The sequence below is a fragment of the Stigmatopora nigra genome, chromosome 3 (assembly GCF_051989575.1).
Source record: "Stigmatopora nigra isolate UIUO_SnigA chromosome 3, RoL_Snig_1.1, whole genome shotgun sequence".
Classification (NCBI taxonomy): Eukaryota; Metazoa; Chordata; class Actinopteri; order Syngnathiformes; family Syngnathidae; genus Stigmatopora; species Stigmatopora nigra.
Window position 1 is genome coordinate 11,326,756 of NC_135510.1, and position 17,461 is coordinate 11,344,216.

A 17,461-nucleotide genomic window follows, 5' to 3' on the forward strand; every position below is an offset into this window, starting at 1 on the left:
CATTCAAAGAGTAGCAAACGAAGCATAATGTTTCATGTGGATAAATGGTATAAGCATTTTTGTCATTATCCCTTGGCATCATCTATCCACAAACCTGTTCTCCTTAAAAAAACTTTAAAAAAAACTAAATTCAATTAAATTACATATATCATTTTTTGAATCGGCAAAGGCTTACAATTCCCAAAGGCATAAAGGTTAGAAGAAAACATTGTTAAGTTGATGGGAACACGTTTTAATCATTCGCTTGTTTTCCCTTTTACACTCTGCTAATCTGTCGACAGTGACTCAAACATTCATGTTAATTAACAAAATTAAACAGCAGGAATACACCACACTATGGTGCTGAAGCAACAGGCAAAAAAAGATTGGGATCATACCATATCCCAAATGCCTAATTATCTCAGTTGGTTCCCAATTAGTTCATTAAATCTTTCTGCCTCAGCTGCAAGACCTGAGAGGCACTTTTTCATTTTACCATTTTTATGTGGCATTTTGGATGGCACTTTGATGGCAAGCATCACTGATGCAAAGTATAGCACATGATTCTACTGTATTTGAAGAAACCCTCGATCATCGTTGACGTGTGTTATTTTGTGGCATCGTATGGTTTGTGCCCCACTGCTTTAAAAAAAGGTCTTACAGCATATACAACTGTACTCATGTGATTGATGACTTTGAGTGCAATCATTGTTTATGTGATAAGCCACTGGACTTGCGAGGGATTCAATGCGGCGTTTCAGGGCACAGTTGGGTTATGAGAGTCATGGTGATACAGACTGCCGGCATTGCTTATGTTTACACACTGCCAGTAGAGAAGATTTAGCACTTGTGTTTAAATAATGCTCATCTTGAACCTAATATCCATTATATATTCGCTGAATTTCAAATCCCAGAAGATAGTGTGGCATCTCCCCGTTATCATTATTTCAATAATGTCTGTTAATGCTAATATTGACAGGCATGAATGAAAAAAATAATAAAAATCACTGTAACGCTATGTTGTTAGTTATTTGTCCTTTTTGGATATTTCGACAGTTAGAAAGAGTCCCAAGTGAATGCCTGCACTTTTTTTGAACACTCAGAAACCAACATACACACAGACTCACAATGAGGACATATTTATTCCAATTTTGTACCAATAGGGGGAATGTTTATTGGGAGAGAGTGTTCAAAACATGTAATACCGCACATGTTTTGCCTTTGGATATTCTTGAATAGCAAACAACATTTCCATTTATTTCCATGACTAAACTATCACATATTTTTGCCGAATGTTACTTTGGAGGATTTCTGTTTAAACTTAGCTAAACAGGGAGTGTGTCAAGCCTGGAGCTAGCTATACCCTATCTTTTTTTTTAACCTGCAATACTCTAAAAATTATGTTTACACGGATTTAAAAAAAAAAGTTGATGTATTTGTGTGTGTGTGTGTGTGTGTGTTTTGCAGTCTTTTTATATATTTTTTATTTTAGTTTTAGTGCTAGCTATTATCCCTCCACAGAGTCCAATTACCCTTATAACTTTGGTGGATAAAGTGAGTTGGTCAGCTATTCTAGCTGCAATAGGGGAAACAGTGTTACACTAAGTGAAGATATTGTCCATGGTTTGGCCGTCTCCTGTGACATAAGAGTTCATGAGGATAAGAGACAAGAGATACATGGTTTGCACAAGCAAAATATAAATATAATACGCAAAACTGCAACCATTCGACAATCAAATGTTCTAATGTTCTGCATTGTGTAACAACACCACTTTGAATGCATTATTTTACCAAACGATCTCTTTTATTTGTGGGAAAGCTCATGGTCTCAGGAAATTCCTAAACTAGGCCATTATGCTACTATTTAAAACCATTAAACTGAAAATAATTTTTCAATATTGCCATAATTCAGCATAGAAAATAAAGAACATAACTAAAACATTTCACTAAGTCAAAGTAATTCTCACACAACAAGCCACACTTTTACTATTAATGTAAAATAATGAAGTGACCATTACTTTTTTTTGGTAATTAATGATGAGCAAATGGGAAAAATGACTTTGCATGGTTTTAGATGAAGATAAAACATGAGGAACAACAGTATTATCATTCATCCAGCTACCTACCAAAACAAAAGTACACAGAGATACACCAACCAAGCTCTGGGAGAACATGCAAACGTCATATTGTAGTGCGAGAGTCCCAATTCGAACCCTTAACCTCAGAAATATGAGACGTCTATAGCACCGCATCAGAGTAATAGAAGCGCTTCCAACACATCCTTGTTCATTTGTCTTAAAATACTCATTTCACCTTCCAATAACTCTCCGGCTTCAATGTTTCACAGTCATCACAGACCTGCTTTAAGTGTGATCCTGCACAGACATATGCTCAAAGGAGAGTGTCAATTGCAATATTTTGAGGCACTGTGAGCTATTTTCATGGCACTCGAGCACAAGGCATCACCTCTGACACCACCCTTATTTCATTAAAAGTAAAGCGACATCTGCTACTATGCAGTGTTGCTCAACATACCTCTTGTGCACAAAATGTTCTTTCCTGCTGAAATGAAACACATTCTCATGAGGTGGAAATATCTGAAGTTAAATGCACTTACAATTGCGAGGCACCATTGAACCATATACTGGAATTCATATACAGTAACTGGTAATGTAAAAAGACTAAATAAGATAGACCATAGATGGGAAAAAAATGTCTTCAGAATAAATCCAGGTAATTAAACTGTAGAGCACTAGGGTTAATATAATTGCAGGTTAAAAAAAAGGAAAAATACAGCATCGCTTAACAGTGTAGGATGCCTATTTATAGCATATACAGTAGGTTTTAGATTGAATCACTACTTTGTATTAAACATAAAATGTAACACACACTAAAACATCTGCTGTGGCGGGTCACAGATATGCTCGTCCCAAGTGAAGGCTCACTTCATACATCATATACATGCAGTATTTTGACTTTGTTTCGAATAGGATAGTGCAATACTTTATTGTGGAGAACAGCACAGTAAAGGGTAAAAAAATGAATAGTGCTGACAATAATTCATTAAAAAATGTCAAACCCCTTTTCAGGCTAGGATACCTGGCAACCTCTGCTCTGTAGATAACTGCCTTTTGACTGACACACTATTCTCCTTAATGTGAAAGACTCAGAGGAGAATTGCTGTGTCTTGTGCTTTATAGCTGTGAATGGCAACAGAGGGTAGTGCCAATGAATGAATCAGAAGAGGTTAATGTTTAGCTGATGCTCTGTGGCAGTCAAACAGGTTTTTCCAGCCTCGCTTCAGGCACAGGAGAACAGCTTGAACTACTCCAATCTTGCAGTTCTCGGTAACCTGAAGTCAGCTTTATTTAACGACAAACCAAATCTAGAGTGAAGCTGGAGCGCTAGCACGAGATCAATGTTCAGCTCACCCGAAAAAAAAAAACCAAATGCTACCGCTTTGTGACGGGTAAGCACCTTGTTTTACAAGCACAAGCTGTGGATTTCGCTCATTGTCGAATATCTTGAAGACTTCAGTTTTCTCATTTTACTGCTGACCACACAATCATAATTTATAATGGGAAAATACACTTCTTTCTCTCGCTCATTCTCACAATCTCTCTCTCTCACTATCTAATCTTTAATATTTTGTATGACTAGAATATTAATTAAGTGACTGATAAATGTTCCATATTTTGTAAGTCACATCTCGCGACTTCTCCTCATTTCCCAAATTTTGCCAAATTTTGCCAATGGATCAGATAATTAGGTACAACAAATAAACATTAGAATGATTATACGATAAAACATATATGATAAACTTTTCATTATTGACAAAAATTGTTCTTGATGCAAGTATTTAGCATCAGTACACACTTGTAAGGGCTATCCTCATTTTACTAAAAATATATATTTGTGTTTACAGCATGATAATTGAAAATACATAATGCAAATATGTGGAAAGAGAAATAAACATGTTTATCTCTGAATTGAATCCATTAATCTGCTTTAGATCATTTGATTGGATGGTTCTGATGTGCACACTGGTTGTACACAGACACACAAAGCGCAAAAACAGTGATAATTATTTGCCATACATGTACGCTTATAATAGTTTAATGTGGAGGCAATAATACACCGTCACAAGGAAATGTAGTCAAAGCAGAATGAGTCAGTGTTTAAATTAATATTCAAGACAGACATAAGTATGATGTCATTTTCACTCAAAATGAATTTTTCCTCCAAATAAATTTGACTGAAGCAAACTACAAAGAAAATAAATTCTATGATGTTTTGGGGTTCACCAAGCTATTAATATGTATTCCCAAAGAAAGCCAGTAGATGGCAGAGAACCTTTGGTCTTCGGGGAAAGGATGTGCAGCGCTGAGGGATCGAGACAAAGATCTTTTTGTAAGTTTTGTTCTCCCGGATGACTGATCTCCCTTAGTGGTGTGATTGTGAGAACAAACTCATGGGATGTGTTCTCTCACTGCAGGTGTCAGACTGCTGCTAGATGAGATTATTTGTGAGGCTAAGGAGGTTTCGTTCTTCTGGATGAGCAATTGCGCACATTTTTGCATTTGAATTCAGCTCAGGGGTGCAAAAGCTTCTTACTTACAGATTAAAGTGTTATACAGTTTTCACGTGAAACACAATACCGCACAGAGGTTGCTTTTTTGTTTGAACGTTATGCTCCATATGGTCAGACTCGGGAAGCGAAAAGACACTAAAAAGCAAAGTAAAATAATTCAGACTTTGTTACATGTAGCTAATTTGTACATATTGCCTCTACTGACAACATGTTTCTTCTTAACACACGTAAAACATTCATTCATTCATTTCCTGAACTGCTTTATTCTCACTAGGGTCGGTTGCGGGGGTGCTGGAGCATATCCCAGCTGACTTTGGGCCAGAGGCGGGGGACACCCTGTATCGGTGGCCAGCCAATCGCAGGCCACAAGAAGACAAACAACCATTCACGCTCACACTCATACCTAGGGGCAATTTAGAGTGTCCAATCAGCCTACCATGCATATCTTTGGAATGTGGGAGGAAACCGGAGTATCCGGAGAAAACCCATGCCGGCCTTAGGAGTAATATGGAAACTCCACACAGGTGGACCGACCTGGATTTGAACCATGGACCGCAGAGTTATGAGGCCAAAGTGCTAACCACTCAAGCCGCTGAGACGACGTACGTGCGAAACATTGCAAATAAATGTGATGGTATAATGCATCACAGTTTTAAAAAATATACAGCCGTTTTAGGAGTCAATACTTCTGGTTTAAAGAGCTATTTGTTAGTTCTTGAATTTATTTAAAACGCCAAACCCAAAACGGATGATTGTGATGCGGTTTAAATTAATTTGGAATGCAACCACCTAGTTTTGTCCCCAAGCTTCTGCGCTACTTTTGTCTCTACTAGCAAGCTGTGACTTTTTTACTGTTTGATGAATAGTTTACTTGGACATCATTTGAATGAAGTGTGCAAACTAGACTTTCATCTCATGTACAAACTGTTTTCTAATTTGCATTGCAAGCAGCATGCAATAACATTTTTTTCCTGACTGCTCATTGGAAGCTTGCATGACATTTATTGTAAGATGGTCACATACACGTATAAAGGGCTTCTGTTGTTTTTTTGACAGATTTGCTTGTGTGAGTATCTTTAGCCAGAAAGATTATTTAAATAAATAAATAGATAAAAATAATACCGCACAAAGCTGATAATAGGGGTTAGCAGGCGTGATAAATCATAATAGCTTGTAAACTGGCAGCAGGGATAGTTTAAATGTTTTTATGCTAATATTATTGCAATTTAGCAGGCAAGTGTGGAAATGTATTCAAACATTTTAGCCCATGGTCCCAGAGATTGGTAGAACTCAGACATTTGCAACACCCAAGTAAGTCTCAAGTAATCAAGTCTTCTGCAAGACAGGTCAATTCAAAGTTATTTATGCAATCTTACATGAAGTGTGTGTGTGTGTGTGTGTGTGTGGCTTCATTCAGACATCGTAGAAGTCCGTCACATATCTAGAATTGTCAAGTAGTATCTCTCTCTCTCTTTATATATATATATATATATATATATATATATATATATATATATATATATATATATATATATATATATATATATATATATATATATATATATATATATATATATATATATATATATATATATATATATTATATGTGTATATATATAGGTATATATATATATTTTTTTTCATTTATATATATTTATATATATACACCAGACCACATACTTCTTTTATTTTCTTCTTCCCTCTCTTATGAACCGCTTCACAATACACTTGAAAGAAAAGATCAGAAAGGACCCAGCGCACCACCAATAAGTACCTGTATCCATCATTTATTATTCGCAATAATGTCCTCCAGCATTTCTTTCTGAAGGCCACATCCCTCCCTCTGCAAATCAGAGCCCCTGACTCCCCTACCCACTCCTATCACCCCTGTCCACATTCTCGGTTCTGTTATTAGACCCTTTTTGTTTAATTGGATGCTGCATGTTCTTGGAGCAATTCTAAATATATAATGAGGTCATTTGCATTAGACTGCAGATTGGGTGACCTTTGCTTTTGCCAATAATTACTGGAAAACTTGTGCCTGTCTGTCACCACCAATGATGTGACATGAACACCTCTCTGTTCCCACAAAAGGTTAGCTGGAGGCTTGTGTCTGGACTTATGAAAAACCCAGAGGAAAATGTCATGGAGCTACAGGGGAAAGACAATCAAAATTTGTACTTGAAAATTAAATCAGGTTGGCTTTAAAGATTGTGTGCATTGGTCTCTGGTTGTGTGCACACGCATTAATAATAATACAGGTCAAAGACCATAGAATACATTTCTTACTTGCATAGACATAATGTGGGAATGACATTCATGGTTTGGTGAATATCACTTCTTTGTAAATACCAAATCAAACAGACAACACAAACCAAACCATTTTGTCATCAAAGTTCATGAAACAGTGCTGTGGACATTGAATTATTATTGCAAATATTAATTATGCCTGATTTCAAATGACCTTAGTCAAGGATCATACATTTTAATCACTCACCTGATTGATTGTTTTCCTGCATTTTTGGGTTGTCATTGTGCAGTGAAACGTGACAATTAATCATTTTCTTTGCCCCCAAAGACAGTCTAAAAGTCTCTGTAGATCTTTAACCAAATGATAATAATAATGCTTGATTATTCAATTTCAACTCTTCTTCTTCAATCAATGGAAATAATTCTACGACTATATCCAAAGGGAGAACAGTAATATATGATAATCGCTAGGACTTTGGAGCAGCATTCTCGACTATAAATTAATTTCATATTAACTTTCTAATATGGCACGATGGAGAGCACTAATGTGTAAGGCTCTGTCCTGTGCTTTTGGTTTTTTAGTCGCAGCGACGTGTCACGTTTCACCTGCCGGACGGCTCCCAGGAGAGCTGCAGTGACAGCGGTCTGGGGGAGCACGAGCCTGTAGGCAGTGGCTCTCTCCTCACACATCCTCTCCCTCTGGTGCAGGCACAAGATGACTTCTATGAGCAGGCCTCCCCTGACCAGAGAACAGAAGCAGATGGCAACTCTGATCCCAACTATGGTAAGTTCTAACATTTACTGTATGTCTAAACATATTTCGTTGGCCGTATCAAAGACACTGTAAATGACAAAAATATGCCTTTGAAATTTGACAATTGGCAGAGAAGACAGGTTTTGTTAAGGAACCTTCCAATTTGAACAAGTACAAAAAAAGAATGTGATGTCTATGAAGTTGCAAGTTTCAGAATCGGTAAAAATTGAGCTTCCACTCGTCAGACTGTGAACGCGTCCGATGAAGCAGATCATCCACTGACAATCAATTGCACATCTTTGTTCAGTTGCTATGCCCGTTGCCAAATTCCTCCCAGCAATTCGGATGCGTTTATGCCCTGAGAGATGTGGTCTATGGAGGCCAAGCAGTTTCTGATCCCTGGTGGCCTTTGCCTCTGTATTCAGTTGGCCTTTGGCAGAATTGTAACCGAGCAAATTTACACCGTGTCAAATAACAGTTCACCATGCACCACTTGATGGGAAAGTATTGGAAGGTAGGGATGATGGGAAGCCTTTGAGTGAGACCCGTGGAAGGGAAAATGTATTTTCCGGAGGGTTGTAGCTTGCATGCGTAGCTTGATGGCTAGCAACAACCTGTAGTGGTGGAAATAGGCCAAATTATTCCAACTATGTATTTGAGATTGTGATCTAATGGCTCTGTAGAATTGAGAGCACTTTGTCCTTTTACAGCATGGTGTGGAAATGGGGAGGGTTGCACATGCCCGTTCTTGGCCTATTGTGTATAGTTTGAACAACTTTTATAAAATATGTAGGTCTCAATTGTCTCTCAATGTAATGTTTGCAAAGCTTAGATATGTTACTCTTTTTTTAAGCTTGAGGTTAAAAAAGAATACAAATACAGGTAAGATAACAAAGAATCAAAAGTCTTTTAATTTTGATTCATCTAACTGCTCAAATGGGTTTCTAGTGTATACATGAGCAGGTCATTCATTTTCAGTTAATGATCTCGAAGTGTTCGTTCTTCCCAAGAGCAAACCTATGACTCCCAAAGGCACTTCACCTATTTGTGAAACTCATTTGATTTATTTAGAGATGATTTCCCAGTTGTAAGTCTTGGTGCTCTGAAGATGTTAACTTCTCACTATTTTTGGTGGTGATGTACATCTCCGACCTAGTTTTCTCATTTTATCATTAAGTGGTAAAGTCTGTGCTGAGATCAAGCGCATGGCCCCAAGGTCGGTGCCAGGTTGTGTTCCGAGGGTGGGGGAATCAGTGCCACATAAATACAAATAGTGTGATTAAACTGTTTGTGCTTTCGGATGCACTTAGAGTTGGCAGATCAGCTAAACTGGGTACCTGAAAGCCGAATTGAATGGAAGTGTTTTTGAATAATACCTGATATAATACCTGAAATCCATTATAAATCCAGCATCACTTTGATTTTATTTAAAGCATATCTGTCTTTGGAACCTTATTGGGTGTTCTACAGACCAAAGTTGAAGTAAATAAATCCAACTCAGGTAACAATACATGGCATATAACAGAATATATAGTGCTTAGTGCTTTGAAATTAACTTGGAGAAAACCCAGCTAGACTTTCAAAAAGATGCATAAGAAAGACAAACAAAAGAGTCATAAAACAAGAGGGACACTTAGGTGTTGAAGGGTTGACTTTAGCTAGGATAAAATAATAATAATATTGGTTAAATATTCAAACCACACAGAGCCGGTGCATGATAAATACAAGTTAAATGTGGGAAAAAGGGACAATGGCCTGCCACTGTGACACTGCAAAGCTGATTTATGTCTTAGTTAAAAGACTCAAAGGAGTAAACTTTTTATCAGTGGCAACCCCGAATAATAAAAGTTACTCGTCCTTGGGATTCCAAATGGGAAAAATATATTGCAGTTCCATAATATCGATGGAGACATATAAACAAATAATAAAAAACCAACAGATGTGTATTTATTACTGCAAACAATCAAATAGTCCCTTGCCAAGAAAATGCATGCATTCTTGATGATCAATAAAATAACTTGAATCATTCTTATTCTGTCCTTTCTTGGATATGATAACGCATTATGGGTTTAGTGATGCTTTAATCCATTCCAATAAAATGACTGAATGTAGAATTATACTTGGATAACTGGCCACCACATTTGTCGGACACAAGTAACATTTGCATAGTTAAAATGATTTTTCAGAAATAATAACACTTTTTTCTTCACGAATGGAGCCTGAAAAATACAGTTTCTGGCTTTTAAAAACATACTTTTTATACATTAATACAGTAGGTTCTTATAAACAACTAAGGGGAAAACTGACACATATTTGGATGGGATTCCCATGGTATTTCAACAAGTTAAAAAAAATGCATGTTTTTTTATCTTCTAAGGAAAAAAATACTGCATTGACATATACATAATTAATCATATTTACAGTGAACCCAGAAATGACTCAGCATGCAGCAAATATCCACTTTACGTAGTTAACACAACATGGGGCACCATGTTTTGTGTTATTTTCTTGAATTTGTACTTTCAAGTGTTCCGGCTCCAATTTGTTATATATATTTTTGGGGGAATTGGAATCTTCAAGTGAAAAACCAAAACACTCATACAGAATATGGTTACTCAAGAGAGATGTTTGTAAGAGTGTTACTTAAAAATGAATAATTTTATCATTAGTGGTGAGATTTCTTGTTGTTGAACTCTATATAGTTTTAGACGGTAGATGCCTCAAATACCCCCAAAATGGAAAGACCTACTATAAAATCGCAATGTAATTAAGCAATACAAAAAAATTCAAACCCAAATCATGTAGTACTTCTAAATAAACAACTGTGCCATGAATAAAAAGAAAATACACACCCAATTCCCAGTGAATTTTATGTTTAACAATGCTTACTTGCTTGGCACCAAATACTTGGATCTTGAATTTTTCTTGCAGAAGTGTGGAGGCATAGTATGAGAGTAACTTTCGTCAAATCCTCCTGTTGATTATTAAAATGCAGTTTTTATTGAACATGCATTCAAACTGTGAAAAAGAAGAAAACTGCTTGAGGATAAGCAAAACAAAAAGTTTGCAAGAGAGACAGTTGCACGACAAATACACAAAGACAACAAAACGGTAAATATACATGGTTATTAATTTGTGCTATGCCTATCTGTCAGTTTAAAAGCAATATCACAGAAGAAACCAAGCTAAATTTTCATTTTCATATGATCAAAACTGATTAACTACTTTTAGTAGTGCTATTGTAATCACCAACTATCCCATATAATCATGGTTAGTATATCATTATATTTTTTTATTCAATGTGAAAGATGAGTAGGAAGTAATTTGGCAAAAATGAGTATGCAAAAAAAAAAAACAAATATGTGATATTCCAATGGTACATTCCCAAAACACTCGGAATGAGCTTTAAATGCATTTCATTGCAAATATGTTGTCTTGGGAATGCTTTTAAAATGTTTGAGTAAAATATGATCACACTGTTTTTGGATGCTTGTTGAGATAAAAGCATTGCCATGTCTGATTGGCTGAACCCTTTCCCAGCACCCACGTTATTGTAGTTCAAACATCCATTTACAATTTGCAATGAGTAAAAACAGGCTGTCAGTTTGGCAGCCGTTGTACCGCATGCAGCAAAATGACTGCAAATGATTCCTGCAGATCAATTTCATCATTCATGTTGTAGTAAAAATGTCAAGAAGATTTTTGCTTGTTTGCCTTTTTAATAATGTTCTATGCATCATTTCTCCTCACAGCATTTCCATAATTTCCTGTTAAATGTCCTTTTTAGGAAAGTTTAGTTTAATTTTCCAGAATCAAACTCCATACAAATTGTTGTGTAGGGTATGAGTATAGGGATAGGGCCATGGATAGAGTCGCTCAGGCCCAGGAAGAAACCTGTGGGTGGCATAGATTCATATATCTGGAAGGAGTGTTAATCTGTCCTCGGTATTGGAAAACCAGGCCTCTGTAAATATGTTGCCCTAGGATACAAAGGGGTTTAAAGGATTTCTGTCTCCACGGAAAAATTAGACAGGTGCTTCTGAAGTGAACTAAATGGAAATGCTTGCTGGAGCATACAGGGGAAGCAGGGTGTTGCTGTCAACCAGTAAACATCGTCTCAGAGTCGCCTCAGTCACTATTGCGCTAGTCATTGCCAACAGCTTGCGTGAGCAGACGGGGGTCTGATGAAGAGCATCCTCTAAGATGACTATTCACAGTGAGCTCAAGAAGGTTAAAAGTAATGAGGAATAACAGTCGACTCATTCCCCCATGGTTAACTGGCAAAATATAGTATTTTATTATTAATAAATAGAATAACTTACATTTAACACACATATCCAGTGTTGGCAGCCAATTATATTTACTTAAATGTAAATATGCACTTGTGCATAAGAAACCAAAATAATGTGAATTGCATTTTTTTTGCACCGACAACAAATTATCTATGTAATGTAATGTAATAATGCCTATAACAGTACATTGTGTATTAAGTACAATGGTTTTTCTTATGAAAAGAATGCCAGATTTGAACATCTCAAGGCCAAACAGAGGACAAATATGACTGACAAAGACTTTTCTTTATACTGTATGACGCATTTTGCCCATTAAATGTACAGTTTTTAAAAATATGTATTATTAATATAAAATTAATGGCTGTCTAGCTATAGTATATTACTGGAAAAGAAATGTTTTGTGATTTTCTTTAGTTAATAAGCAATTCATACAGAGTTCACAAATATTCAACCTTAGGTGGTATATTTACATAAGTGCTGTTATCCCTGTGAAAAGTGGTGAAAACAAAGTGTGATTGCTGTTTCTCTACTTTCAGCACTCCCAATACCACTTATCCTCACAAGGGGCACATAGTTGTTGAAGCTTATTTTAGCAGACAATAAGCAAGAGACACAATTCATCATGTTAACGTTGAACATTTGTTTCGCAAGAAATAAACAAATCAAACAGATGTAGAGTGTAAGACAATTAATGATGAGAAAGTTGAGATAAAATGTTCTGCATTCGTTTCAGCACTTCTGACATTCTGGAAGTAAATATTAAACATATTTAAATTAAATCTTGAGTTAGAGAGTGAAGTTGATTGCATTAAAATTTACAAATCAAAAGTCTGTGCAAAAGAACAGCTCTTGATTGGTAAAGCGATCCAGCTTTATTTTCACAGGCTTCTCTTAGTGATTTGCTCTTCACATCTTAAAAAAACATCCACAAGTCTGCTATTTTATTTGTCGTCATTTTGCTGGAATATTTTTAGCATTCATTCCGACAAATATCAACACACACATGCATGCGCAAATGCAATACCAATCTGATTTCTTAAAGTAGTTATGTTTTGTGAACATTATTGTGTTGTGGATACTATTCAATTTGGAACAATGTGGATGAAATAAGTTATCTTCGTTTAAAATATTGTATATCTACTTAGATTTTATTGATATATTGGTGATTGGGTAGGAACATTTAGGGAGTGTATTTGTTTTACAAAGGATTAAGGCACTTTGGTGACTGTGTTACTTATGGAGATGAGTAATACGTTGCGGGGAAGAGTATTCAACACAGACTTCACCACTAATAAAAGGTGAGAAACAATATCACATTGAAAATAGTTGATATGATGACAGCTGAATTCAAGGTGAGCTGACGGGGCATAAAGTAATCACTCAGAGAGTTGAATAAATACGGGTCTTGTAAGTGATAGAAAGGAAAAGGTCAGGCCAAGTAGAGCACTTTTGAGAAGAGAACGGGTTTTAAATACCAAGCCTTTTCAAGAAAGTAAAATAAAAAAGCGTACTCCTCTCACTTTATTTGACATACATTTGTCATGTACTGCATTTAAACAGAGGGGAGATATAGAATAAGAATTTTGTGGCCACCATTATAATTATTATTTACCTCTCTTGACTCTTTGATTGAATAAATGCTTTAACTACCGTCTATTATAGCCTTTGGTCTTAAATGAACTTTTTATTTTGTTGTTGAAGCGTTAATGAAGCCAGAAATGTTGGCATGGCAAATGTGAAAAAGGTCTTTTTTATGCAACTGCTTCCAATATGTCAAAAATGTTTGGCCAAATATGTAAAAAAAATATATATAGATGTATATGTGGACAAGCACTCAAATTTGTGTCTATGAAAATTAATATAGAAATGGTAAGCAGTTAATGGAAAGATGTCCCACAATGAAAAGACAGTGCTTCAGCATGTGTGACACGAACTTCAATAACTAATAACTCATGAAGTGTTCACGTGAAGCATGAATTGGTGTGGCCAGAAATATTGTAGTTATTGTTCTTGCCACCTTGAGAAAGAAAGAAAAAAATAGATATATTATGCAAAGGCCCTGAGGCAAACCTGTAACTTGCCTTTCAAAGAGTTGGTCCATCTAACACCCACTGTGTCACTTGAAGCCATGCCTTTGACTGTAGGGCAGGTGCAAATCCTTGTCGTGAATCCTCATTACTGATACAACGGTTTGTAGCACTTTCAAAGCTTTGAGGTGGAAAAACTAAATTTCATGTTCTTATGCTGAACATTGAAATGTCTTTCATTTTAAAATGGATTCGACTGGACAGGCAGTTGATTGACAGTGCTCTGACTCAGCTGGTGTCATCAGCGTCACCAAAAAGCCTGAAGCTACATGTAGATGAGCTGGCACAGTTTCCATGTAGGCCCTTCTTTATGTGGCACTCGCCTCAAAAAATTCCGATGGATGCAAACACTCTAACCGCTTTAATCAGCTGTTGATTTTCTACTTGATGCATTGACCATGTTTGTATAATTTCATTTTTAAAACTGCCACCCTTAAAGTCTATTTAATTCAAAAAACACTGACCTTGTTGCACAATAAACAGCATGGCTGTGTTTTAACACCAACAATTTACATACATATTTTTGCATGGGTAGTAAAAGGTTTTCATATTCACATTACAGTAATCCCTCGATTATCGCGGTTAAGGTAGGCCAGATATGGCCGCGATAACCAAAAAATCGCGAAGTTTGGTCACCTCTATTATAACTACCACAATACATGCTTTACATACTTTTTGCACCAAGTACACAGTACACGCAAGGTATACATCTTTGTGTTCACGATTAAGTTATATTACCACTCATTATGGAGAGCTTTCGTCATCTAATCTGTTCTGTTGCTCATCCAGTAGACAGGCAGCAATACATCTTTTAGAATTTTTCAAACCAACCCTTGTTTGCCGAAAAATTCACGAGGCTCACTCATCGCACTGGTAATGGCTGAGGCTGAAATTCAGGGTCTTTGTTGGTAGCTAAGATATCATACAATTTCTTCGCCTTGATTCAGATGATGTTGGTATCCAGAGGAATGTTCCTTGCATTACATTCCGAGACCCAGACTGAGAGGGCATTCTCCCTTTTGACGAGGGTTTTATTCCTCATGGTTACCACGCGCTTGGTTTCGCTTGTAAATGAAAGCGCGGCCATCTTTCAAATGTCAGCCTTTTCTTTTTTACGTACCACACGGTATATTCAATGATGCCATAATGACGATCGACATGCTTTTTCCGGCATTTTTTCTCAGCATGTCGAGCAAGTTAACTTTTTCAGCAACCGTCATCATCTTTTGTTTTTTTTCTTCACATCAAAGGAAGCCTTGGGTTGTCCTGGATGCTTGGGAAACATCTGTGTTGTATAATTGTAAAATCTAAACAAAGAAAGATGGAATTCACTCTCCGTATGCGATGTTAAACCCTACATGCAGGGAACTGGAAAGACCTGCACGTTATCATGTTTATGTGTATTAAAGAGGTAGGATTTTCAATTGTGAGAAATGTGTTGGGTACAGACATTTAGTATCCCTCCAAACATCTGAACCCAAAAATCCTAATCTAATGACCTAAAATAGCATCCGGAACTTTGCCAAATTACCCGTTGCTTACTGGTGTCACTTTGTCACTAGGTGAGAGTGATTCCCTTTAATCTTCTTCCATTACAACCTACAATTCTGCATGGTAGACAGTATTAACCAGATTAAGCAGTTAATACTGTAACATTGCTTCACAGAGGCCAATCCCAAAGTAGCTGATTACAAAAAATATTTACTGTAAAAGTCAGCAGTTTTGATAGAACCACTGCCTGCCATTTAAAAAAATCATTTTGCAGATCTGCATTAAAAAAAAAATATGCATGACGATCTACCCAAGGGAAGTTTTACTATGACGAAAACCATGTGATTTTTTTTATTCCCATACGCAGTTTTAATATATAAAACAAAAAAAACTGTCCAAATGTGAGGCTACGTTGCATTCTGATGTCATTCTGACGATCTGACAAAACAGAGAAAAAGCAAAGCAGTTACTTCATCAAAGAGAACCATCAGAAGTTAGTGGGTCTCACCAGCTGCAAGTTAAACAAACTCCATCTCAAACCCTCCAATATCAATGAGTGTATGTTCACAAGAAGTTCATGTTTGAAGCTCCAATGCATATTCCTAACCACATCAAAAATCAGACCAATTCCTTTTAATATGGCAACAGCTTACAGGGATAAGGAGCTTTCACACAAGTCCCAAGTGTCTTAATTAATATTTATATTTGTCCAATGCCTCAAACTCTGCCTTCAAGCATTCATTAAATTATCATGAGTTTGGGACCAGGATTTTCTGCATGTAGTGTAGTGCAATGCTGTTCTCTTGTAGTGTGCTTGATTTGCGACACCATTGTGCCTTTTGCCACAAATCAAAGCATCACACCGATTTTTAATGACATACTACTCATACAATATCAGCAGCAACAAATTTAGGGAAGGGTATTACAACACTTGTTTGTCTACCCGTTTATTTTGCATAAACCAGTCATGCGGAAAGTTGCCTTTGGCAGCCCTGAACCTAAACACCCTCAGCATTACATTCTGCACAATTAGAAGCTGTCCTGTGAGGTATCTGACAGCATGACCAGGAGGTGCACGCTACCTTGTGCTCTACACAGTGCTACTAAATGCAAGGCAGCTATGATAATTAGTGTTTCTAGCCAGAAGCTCCTCACTGGCGCCTCAACCCCGCAGTGACCCAGAGAGATTGCAAAGAGGCCCAGTGGCTCCCAAGAGACTGAGCCTGTCAGGTCTGTCACTTCTCCCGTGACACAGGAGTGATTGGAGGTGTTTTAAATGCCAAAAAGGAACCCTTTCCAGACCCATATTTTGGTGCCAGAATACAACTCCTGTCTGTCACTGCAGTGCCCCTACTCTATACACCCTGAAGCAAAACTAAAGCTAATTGTCTAGGGGGTGTCACAGCCACCATGAGGGAACAAATTTGATACGATTAGGTGACATAGTTCTTAAGTTCATCAAACATCATTGAAAAGTATTTGGCTGAATTGCAGCATAACGCGAGAACCTTTTTGGAGCAGTATAATGCTTTCCTTTTCTTTTCTTTTTTCCGTTCATTGCAAATGACTTTTAAAAGTCTGAATGCGTCAAGAAAACTAACGGATCTGGGATAACATTTAGCATGTATACATTCATACTTGGGATCAACAATTGTGATTGAACTGAATCTCTGCTTATCTGCATAATGATATTGGTTTGCAATGTTTTTGTTCTCCCTTTGACACAAAGCTCAAAGTGATGAGATGCAAATTTCATGGTTTTCCGAATGAGAGGCTCGTGCTTGAGGTTCCTCATGTGAATAAGAAGTAAAGTCATCCATGCTAAGTAGAGAAAATATTTTTAATGGACCTGTTGTACCCAGCTCACAGCAGATGATTCATTTCAAAGTCAGACTTGAGTGAGAAAACAACTTTGTAGCTATGTGCAAACTGTAACTCTGCTTAAACACTTTGCTCTAAGCCTGGATTTCATGGCATGATTACATTCCCTATTTTATGCTCACAGGAATGATCATGG

General features: G+C 36.8%; 1 protein-coding gene across 4 annotated transcripts in view; it reads left to right on the forward strand.

Moving 5' to 3' along the window:
* pcdh9 (protocadherin 9) overlaps positions 1-17,461 on the forward strand; it is a 117,746-nt gene that overhangs the window by 83,109 nt on the left and 17,176 nt on the right. For 2 of the 4 annotated variants that reach the window (XM_077712773.1, XM_077712774.1), the window contains one exon: positions 7,403-7,604. In XM_077712773.1, coding sequence (XP_077568899.1) covers positions 7,403-7,604 — 202 coding nt within the window. The remainder of the gene's footprint in view (positions 1-7,402; positions 7,605-17,461) is intronic. The other 2 variants (XM_077712776.1, XM_077712777.1) reach the window with 1 other exon arrangement.